The 10,701-nt window shown below is 37.1% G+C and overlaps 1 protein-coding gene across 1 annotated transcript in view; it reads left to right on the forward strand.

The window, feature by feature from the left end:
• tpra1 (transmembrane protein, adipocyte asscociated 1) overlaps nt 1-10,145 on the forward strand; it is a 39,904-nt gene extending 29,759 nt beyond the window's left edge. Inside the window, 2 exon segments of the mRNA XM_051921305.1 lie at nt 2,776-2,856; nt 5,754-10,145. Of these exon segments, the coding sequence (XP_051777265.1) occupies nt 2,776-2,856; nt 5,754-5,991 (319 nt within the window). The 3' untranslated portion in view covers nt 5,992-10,145.
• Nucleotides 10,146-10,701: the final 556 nt, after the last annotated feature.

Below are 10,701 nucleotides of genomic sequence, written 5' to 3' on the forward strand. Positions count from 1 at the left end.
TTTTAAGCATGAGAAATCACCCCATAAATGCACACGTTTAATTGCACATGTGTTAATATGTATGCTTACACAGTATTAAAAGACACTCAAAAATTAATGTCATTTACCTTCGTTCCCGCGTTTGTCTCGTGCTGTAAATCTCTTCCTTGTTTTTAGTTCATGTGATTACGTAGGAGGCGTGATGACGCGATACGTGACTCCGCCTCCTCCATTAGAGTATATGGACAAAAAACAGGTTCTAGTTATGACCATTACACGTAGAATTTCGAAATGAAACCTGCCTAATTTTTGTAAGTAAGCTGTAAGGAATGAGCCTGCCAAATTTCAGCCTTCTACCTACACGGGAAGTTGGAGAATTAGTGATGAGTGAGTGAGTCAGTCAGTCAGTCAGTCAGTGAGTCAGTCAGTGAGGGCTTTGCCTTTTATTAGTATATATATATATGTATATATATATATATATATATATTATATATATATAATATATAATATGTGTGTGTGTGTGTACATGTGTGTATATATATATATATATATATATATATATATATATAATATATATGTGTGTGGGGCGGCACGGTGGCGCAGTGATAGCACTGCTGCCTCGCAGTTAGGAGACCCGAGTTCGCTTCCCGGGTCCTCCCTGCGTGGAGTTTGCATATTCTCCCCGTGTCTGCGTGGGTTTCCTCCGGGCGCTCCGGTTTCCTCCCACAGTCCAAAGACATGCTGGTTAGGTGGATTGGTGATTCTAAATTGGCCCTAGCATGTGCTTGGTGTGTGGGTGTGTTTGTGTGTGTCCTGCGGTGGGTTGGCACCCTGCCCAGGATTGGTTCCTGCCTTGTGTCCTGTGTTCGCTGGGATTGGCTCCAGCAGACCCCCGTGACCCTGTGTTCGGATACAGCGGGTTGGAAAATGGATGGATGGATATATGTGTGTATATATGTGTATGGATGTGTATATTATTATATATATATATTTATATATATTTGTGTGTGTGTGTGTGTGTGTGTGTATGTATGTGTGTATATATATATATATATATATATATATATATATATATATATATATATATATGTATATGTGTGTGTGTGTGTATGTATATACAGTGTATATATATATATATATATATATATATATATATATATATATGTATATGTATGTATGTGTGTGTGTGTGTGTGTGTGTGTGTGATATATAATATTTGTGAAATCAGCACAGTTTTGAGAATTTTATATTAATACACACTTGCCACCGGATTTTCTAAAGAATAATTGTAAATTAAACTGTATATGAATGCTTTGGTCACACAGCTAACTCCTCACCTGTATTACACACACTTCTTATTCCATAGCTTCATGTCACCTCATGTCCTTCCTAATTAGTGAAAGTTCACTTAGTGATAAAGTAAAATGAAATTATATTTTGCTCATTAGGTGGCATACAAGCCTAAGAAATGGTTTGAAAAGAAGCATCAATATGGCTGATTTATTCAGATTTATAACTGTTATTATAGTTAAGGCAACCTGCATAGCTGGCAACATTATGTGTCCAGTTCTTTAGCCACTATGCTTTTGTGTCTCATAGTAAGTCAACATTCTCTTTGTTCTTGCTGACTCTTAACCCTCTAAATAAACTTCCAGTGGTAAGGAGTTTGATGCATCTGATCATTTATTTGTAATTGTTCACTATTATTTCAAAAGAACGCAAATCCCTTTACAAAAGCAGGATTTAAGCCAATCATAGGCTGACATTTCATGTTTCCCTAAAGCATTGAAAATATTGTCAAATTCAATTTGAAGGTTCCACCTTTTAAATGTACTCATTTTGACCAGAGATAGCGGATCAGTTCGGAATAACAGGAATCATTGAGGGTTTAATAGGCTATATGCACCCTCTCTTCTGGATTCCACGTCAGCCAGCTGTTTCACTTCTAGCACCAATATCAAAACAGACTAGCTATGGAATTTTTCCACCCGATCACTTCAAGATGTGCCCATACTTACGGTAAATGATGCAAGTTGCATTATTGGAGCATTGAGTCAAACGTCTGGAGCTAAAAATAAGAAGTGCTTCAAACTATATGTTTCAAGCTACATCCACAATTATGAAGGTAAAATCCGGATGCATTAAACACTTGTGTCTACTATGTCTTGTGTCACTTGTGTCTACTGTCAGCTTTTATAGAGACGTATGGACATTTAATTTTTCCCTGGCGCGTGCTCCTAACTTCTCTCTCTTCTTTGCAAAACACTTAAGCACTGTCAGGTTGCATGGGTACAGTCTTTGTCAATTCTGCAAATTCTCTATTTTGACAATAAAGATTCTTTTTTCTGTTGATTGGTTTAAAAAAAAAAATCCACTGTGTGCAACTATAAAATGTGAAAACTTTTTACTGGCAATGTAAACCTTATTTAATATATTATAAAATATAACCGATGATAGGTGATGGATACTTTTGATTTTCTTGCATAAAATTTACCAGGTTAGTTATGTGACTAGTTGAGCCTGATATAGCGTCAGTTTTACCAAGATGATTTTAACCCCCACTCCCAAGCTACTAAGTTTGATCATCTGTAATATTAATGTTGCAAAACACAAGCGAGACCATTGGGGTTTGCTGAAACTTACAACGTATTAAGGGATAATCTTTTGAACCTCTTTTCTTAAAGCTACATGCCTCTGTTCATGTTCATTTAAATGTTAATGTCATGAGTGTGCCTAAAAGTATTGTACAGAATGTAAATTATAATTTGAAAATGATCTTTTTGATTGCCTCTACAGCTGTGTTGATGCAACTACGTTCTTGTACTTCTCTGTGTTTGCTCCACTCATTTACGCAACTTTCCTGAAAGGATTCTTTGGGTAAGTAAAAAAATAAGTCCTGGTGTTTACTGCTAGCATTATCATTATTGTATATATTGTGGACGTCTTTGTCCATTGTGTGACTTGTAAGATCAGAATACATTAAAGCTCTTCATAGATATTTTTTCAGCTCTTCATAGATATTTTTTCAGTTACTTAACAAGGATTACTCAGTAGGGTAGGAGGAGAATCAAGACCCTCGTACAGGTTTAGCTTCTCAGCCACTGCATTTGGATCAAGATAATACCCATGTGGAGTCTGCACATTCTTCCTACATTTGCATGTTTTGTTTGGTTTTTTTTTTCCCTCATGTATTATATTTTTCTCTTCACATCCCAAAAACATGCCTGTTATGTTAATTAATGGTTGGGCATGGTGTGAGTGAACATATTCTGCATCTGCTGGTGCCCTGTTGTCGCCTTGTGTGTTGACTGTGAATTGGACAAAGCAGGTACAGAAAGTGATGAATGAAAATAAAGCAGATAAGGAAATAAAAAAATGATATAGGGAATACTGATCTCATTAGAGTCCTTTAAACATTCTGGTGCTATGCGTTCATTAATGTAGCAAAATGAGACCAAGAATAAATCATGTAAATCAATAAATAACACATTCCGTTAACAGTTACAAAGAGGGTATGCTGGCCTCACAGGATCTCTGTTTGAGACCCCTGCACTCATACAATTAGGTACTTCCCTCAATGTGATAGTCAGTACACTCCGGTGGGATTAGTACTTCCTCTTGGTTTTCTTTCTCTGTCATTTTTTTATATTTAAAATTTCCTTTATTGGGTGATAGTGTCAGGTTTGTACAGCATGTATTGGAATGGAAAATGCAATGTGTTTAATTAGTACATGTGACAAACTCCTTGGAGTTGGCCTGTCGATAAGGACATTCTTGAGTGAGCATGTCATTAGTGACATCGTTGGTATCGTGAACTGTAGCTACACTCTGTTTAATTCATTTCCGTTAGATGACACTTCTTTAGGTCAGTGGTTCTCAAACCGTGGGGCAGGCCCCCCCCTTAGGGGGGCGCGAAGTAACAAAAAGGGGAGCACGAAGATGTGAAAAAAAAACAAGAATCAAAAATATGAAAAATACACCTATTCAAACCAACACAAATTAACTTAAACTACTTTCTGATACTAGAAAAATAAATATAGAGTTAGATAAATGTCGATAAAAGTTAAGTAGGTATAATATGCATCTATGATATATCCATCCATCCATCCATTGTCCAACCCGCTGAATCCGAACACAGGGTCACGGGGGTCTGCTGGAGCCAATCCCAGCCAACACAGGGCACAAGGCAGGGAACCAATCCCGGGCAGGGTGCCAACCCACCGCAGTCTATGATATATCATTAATTAAAAAAGAACAAATTGGTATTAGTGGGCTCCTTTCAAAAAAATGTTAGGGGGCGCGATTAAAACTGTTATGAAAACTCTGGTCGCAAATACTTAAAGGTTGAGAAACGCTGACTTAGGTATAGGTGCCTGTCCAATAGTCTATACTTTATCATCGAGTGGGCCGGATGGATGGATGGATGGATGGATGGATGGATGGATAGATAGATAGATAGATAGATAGATAGATAGATAGATAGATAGATAGATAGATAGATAGATAGATAGATAGATAGATAGATAGATAGATAGATATGAATTTTTTTTTCCAGAAGCTCTATATAAATTTCATACATAAATAGATAAATAATTAAATACAAACACACACACACTTTGGTCTGAATGCACACCAGAATGACTGAAAAGGAAGAAGATTTAATAGGAAAGAAAACTTCTGAGCGATAGTTACAGTTAGACATTTTGCAGATGTACTTCTGTTGGTATAATGGAACTCCCATAATGTTTCTTGACTCACATCTGCTGAGTAATTCATTGGCTTAAAGTCCTCAGTATTAGTGTGTCAGAGAGTGAATGTGCAGCATTGTCCATAATGGCAATCAGTTTTGTTTTATTTCTCTCCTTCTCTACTATCTCCAGGGGGTCCAGAGTCCATCCATCCATTATCCAACCCACATTATATCCTGACTACAGGGTCACGAGGGTCTGCTGGAGCCAATCCCAGCCAACACAGGGAGCAAGGCAGGAAACAAATCCCCGGACAGGGCAGAAGCCCACCGCAGGGCATGCACACACACACATCCACACACCAAGCACACACTAGGTACAATTTAGGATTGCCAATGCACCTAACCTGCATGTCTTTGGACTGTGGGAGGAAACTGAAACCCACGCAGGCATGGGGAGAACATGCAAACTCCATACAGGGAGGACCTGGGAAGCGAACCTGGGTCTCCTAACTGCGAGGCAGCAGCGCTGGGGTCCAGAGTGCATCCCATAAATGAACTTGCCCTTTTAATTAGCTTGATCGATCTAAATACTGAGTTTTTTCAGTACTGGTATACCGCACAATACTACTGGGGGACTAATTCAGGACTTCAAAATTCACAAAGACATTGACAAAATAGATCCGGCAGAATTATTTCAACTTAACAGTCAATCGCATATTCAAAGACATCAGTGGAAATTAAGGGGAAGTACATTTAGGACTGAAGACTGGGAGCACTTCTTCACACAAAGAGCCATAGAAATCTAGAACAAACTGCCGAGACTGGGAGTTGAAGCTGAAATCTTGACAACCTTTACAAAGTATCTGATAGAATGTTGGAATAACTTAGGTAAAGAAATGAGCTTGATGGACTGAATGGTCTCCTCTTGTTTGTCAAGTTTCTTATGTTTGTGTCTTCAATGCCTTTGCTACTACACCACACTTCCTACCTAATAATACAAGAGTACTGGTTGCATCATTGGTCAGGTCAGCTGTAAAAGAGTTTTGCAATCTAGGCACATAATGTTCTTTTTTTTGTCTTGTAGGTCAGAGCCGAAGATTTTGTTCTCTTACAAATCTCAAGTAGATGAGCCAGAGGACACAGATGTTCACTTGCCCCCCACATATGGCGTGGGTAAAAAGGATGCCTATGACCCCAGCTCCTACTCCAGCACACAAATAGACAGCTCGGGGGGCTATCTGGATGACATTGCCTCCATTCCCTACCCAGTGGGAAGCATAAACAGTATTGACAGTGACCGTTGGAGAATGATTAACTCCTAGGACTACAAAGAACATAAAACATAGCGTGGAAAGTGAAGGTTTGGCGAACACTGGCACCAATTTCAATCATGAAATTTTGAAGAACTTGTAGGATTTTATAAATCCATTTACCCAAGCATGTTGTCCCCCTTCGGGGAATCGGAGTACACGTTCATGAGGTTATATGATCTAGGCTTATTGGCTTGCAAGAAGCAGTTGCACAAGATATGTGAAGAATTTCCCATTTTCGTGAATATTTTCTAAAATATCAACACATTCCATCCTTCAGAAAACAAAGAAAATATGTATTCCTGCAAAATCTGCTGTTGGCAAAAAATATGAAACCATGAGTCCTCTGCAAGGCGTCGTTAATAACTCGAGTGAGGTTTTACTCCCCATTTCATTCTTTGACGATACAAGACTTTATCCAATCAAAGATTATGGGAAGATGTTTATTTATTTATTATTATTTTTTTTAATTGTACCAACATCTCAAGCCTGTGGTTGGAAATTGAACATATTATCATCATCTGTAGTTACTCTAAAGTTTCGACTTCAGTGTTTTGTAGCATTCCTATCTGAAGTGCATGATGCCGTTCTTTGCTTGCCAAGCCCAATAACAGTATGACTGAATGTGTGCAGATAATTCCTGTTTTACAGACTGGCCCTTTAGGCCTGACCCTGGAGGTTCGTTCTAAACGTGTGATCAACCCTCTGTGGATAATTCCAATTTTACAATGTGTTTAAATCACACTAGAGCCCAGTAGTGTGTGCTTAGCAAATCATTATGAAGAAGAAGAATTCTGGGTTAAGCATTCCTACTGAGCCACTTCAGAAAAAGGAAATCACGGCAGAACTGCAACCATAGATTTTGTTTCTAAACCTTTTTAAAAATTCCCGTTGAGGGGACGCATCAGTAGGCTTGCTCAATGGGGGTCTTAATATTTTGCCGTATTGTAGATTCTTCAAAAAAAAAAAAAAAAAAAAAGAAGTGAAATCAGAATGTCCAATTAGTTGTTCAGCACCAGTCGGTTTTCACAGAGTATCTTGCACAAGATTCCTGCATGAAGCTGTATTTTATGATGGTGATGAATTTTTTTGTCTTTTGTGTTGTATCAGGAAGTTGGTGTGACTTCTTGACATGGGAATACTGAGAAAAAAAAAAGTAGAATAAGTAGATCTTTATCTCCATTTTCCGAAATTCTAACACTCTGGGTCTTGACTGCTTGAGTTATTTATTAATGACATTACGATGTTTCTGAGTAGGAGTGGCACTTTGTACACAACAGCAGGTAATTTCAACTGCTTAGACGCAATTCGGGTTGGCCGAGCCTAAGAAGATCAAGAGATGTTGCTGCTCCCTCGGTGAATTCTTTCCTTTTCTTCAAGAAGCCACCTTGATGGCGTTCATGTCCTCCAGAAATGTGACTGGATCTTTTGCACTTTGCACCAGGGCGAGCGTCAGGTTGTTCACTATCAGCCTTGAAGCTTCTGAGCCTTTTATGTCAAAACGGACAATTCCGTCTTCAATAAACCCCTCGGACTACTGTTGGGAGGCACATTTTTTTTTTGTGCTCTCCTCCTCATGTGCAGTGAGGATCTATTAGTTGTCCAAGAAACTTTAACATTTGAAAAGTTATGATTTTAATGCACGAATAGTATATTAGGCTACTGACATTTATGTGCGGTATTTGATAGCTAACAATATTTCTGTCTTAAGTGTTTCTACGGAACAAGGGAGAGACGGAGAAAGAGAGGAAATTAGCTTTCCGATTCCAAATCACATGGCACTAAAACGAGGCGTTTCAGATATAAAATATAATGTGAGTTGAACAGGAGGATTTCGATTAAATTTACCGTTTCTAGGGTAGAGTATGGGAGAGAGCAGAGATTTTTGGTGGTCTTGTGCCCCCTGGCATGTGGCATCCTCTATTCCTTAAATCTTGGTAGAAGGTGAATGGGACACAACACAGGACTGCTTATCAGCATTGTCATAAAAACGTGTATTATGGAAAACCTCCAGTTGTTTGGAGTTTGGTTCATTTTTATGATTACTGGCATTGTAAGTGTTACGTGTGGATCCTAAAAATCCTTCACTTGTACAAATGTTCTTCTTCTTTTTTTTTTTTTTTACACCCACATACAATCTGGTGTTTTTCTCTATTTTCTTTTTTTTTAACCACCTAATTAGGGTTGAAAAATCAACTCTAAAGTTTTAAGAATTCCTTAAAACAAGTAATGAAGAGTGAGATTTCTTAATGTAGGAAAAATATGTACAAATAATTGAGTCATTAGTATTTTCTGTACAACATCTTAACACTGAGTTGGGTAACACTTTTTACTATTACTATCTGTATTTTAGGATTAACTAAATGAAAGGCTTCTTCCCAAACCCTTAAAACATTGTTAAAATATATTTGATTTTTTTTATGTGCAGCATTGCTAATCTGAAATGTAAAAAAAAAAAATGAAAATAGCAATTTCTGTACAAATTAACATCCTGTATTAGCAATGTAAATTGTGGATGGCCATGAGTGTGCCCTGCATCTTACCAGGGTTTCCTCTTGCTTTAGTTAGGCTTCAGTTGTCCGTTACCCTTTACCGAATAAAAACAAAAAATTATGGATTCCAACAATGCATGAATCAAACATAATATTACCATAATAAGACTTTTTAAATTTTTTACTTTTTTTTAATATGGTGATCAGTTCAGGGTTGTGGGGTGCCTGTGCCTTTCCCATCGACATTAGGTACAAAGCAGGAATTAACTCTGAATAAGGAGGTAGCTGCTTTTTTTTTTTATAATTTATCGTTTTGATTTTTTTTTAATATAGAAAATGTTCTTGTACTGTGATAGTCAAAAAGTGTTCATAATAATGGACATAATGTCAATGGCATTCTAATGGGTCTGTTAAAAATACAGCCATTCTGAAATCATAATTTTAAATGGCAAATCACCCAGACAAATGATTACGTGTTTTATTATGAAATAAAGACAAGTGCTATAAGTAACTCCTTAATGTGTGGCAGTGTTAGTTAACAGCTATTCTCAAACTTATTTAATGCAATTCAGGGTTGCGTGACCTTTATGAGAAAGGGAATATGTTGCATGGGCTTGCCGATTTCCCAGCTAAAGTTGAAATTAAAAAATAATTAAATGGAATGGAATTAAGGGGCAAAAACGTTCTCGAGATAGGACTACGTAAATATCTGCTGAGTAACGACACTGCAACAACGTGTCTCGAGAAGGAGCAACTGGGACATTTTTGTTCTTGTATATATGGATGGGGATGTATGTATCGTATGCTTATTTAAATCTTATAGATGTAGTTACCAGTCGAATGATTATCGGAGATTCTGATTCAAAGCTTTGTCTTTGTTTGCCCCAAGTCTTATAAATTTACCAGTAGCATATATTATATAAATATATAGTATGTTATTTTTGAAAAAGTTTCCACTTGTGAGGATGTGCTGTGTTGACAGTGCCACACATGTAAAATAGTAGCTTTGTTTTTCAAACCTTCAGTCCTTTTAAAATGTTAACTTTTATAATTTTGGAAGTATCACGTTTCCATTGCTAAACAGAGACAGGTTAGTCTGTTCATCGTTTTTTTTTTTTTTTTTTTTGATTCCAACATTAAAACAAATTTAGTTTTAGCATTGAAATTAAACCTTTTTTGGAACCAAAGTGATTGAAGAAGAGAAAATGCTACACTTCAATAATATCTTGGGTTTATCTTTTATGTTAATTTTGGTCATTCCAATGAAGAGTTTAAGGGTCTGCCTTTCCTGCAGAGCAATGCCAGCCATCCTCAGTATTTCTGTGTTCCTGCTGGCGTTACACAATTTAATGTGAGTGGAGTGTCAGTGAGATGTAAAGGTGGATGAGCTTAGGTAATTTCCTCTCGTTCTTGGGTAAAGAGGATCTTTTATTATTGAATAAGTGTTAAGAGGTTAATATAACAAACAAATGTACTATGCACAAATTTATTATTTTTATACTCTGTTGTGTCATATTTTTCAAATGATTGCCATCAGAAGTTGTTGCTAATCTTAACGTTGACTTACATGAACACTATCTGTACTGCATCTGGAGATCTTGTGAATTCTGTATCTTATGGTTGCGAACTGTTTTTAATGACTCTGATTTCAAATAAATAAACACATACGTACAACTGTGTTGAATGTGATGTGGCAGAGGTTTGAAAATATCGGTGGGCAGCACAAACATTTGTTAGTTCCAATTTTCCTGATTCTACTTAAGACATAGACCAGCAAAACTTCAGAGTGATGCGATGGTGGTGTCAGCTCAAAGTTAGTCTCTGGCTGAGGAGCACCGACATTTTTTTTCTTTGAGGTTCGACTGTTTGACTGTAATATAGTGTACCAAATTCCAAAATACCAAATAATGCTGGTTAATAAAAACGATGAAAGCTTTTGGGTAGCATACGTATTATAATGCTGAATTTCAGAAGATTCCTAAAGTCATTTAGCAAAATCAACCCGTGCCGACTTATCTGTACTAATATTAACTGTGTAGGATGTTTTATTCACCTGAATTTACTTAGTGTGATATTGTGAAATGAAATTTCTGATCTTAAAGTGATTTTTAAGCTGGCATGTTGACCGCATAGGGCTAGGGTAGGCCTATGCCCACCCACCTTTCTCACTGGCCCATCCTGTTTTGTAGCTTAACTTTATAATTTTTTTTCCAAAAGAAAATTTGCTTAA

The sequence above is a fragment of the Erpetoichthys calabaricus genome, chromosome 18 (assembly GCF_900747795.2).
Source record: "Erpetoichthys calabaricus chromosome 18, fErpCal1.3, whole genome shotgun sequence".
Lineage (NCBI taxonomy): Eukaryota > Metazoa > Chordata > Cladistia > Polypteriformes > Polypteridae > Erpetoichthys > Erpetoichthys calabaricus.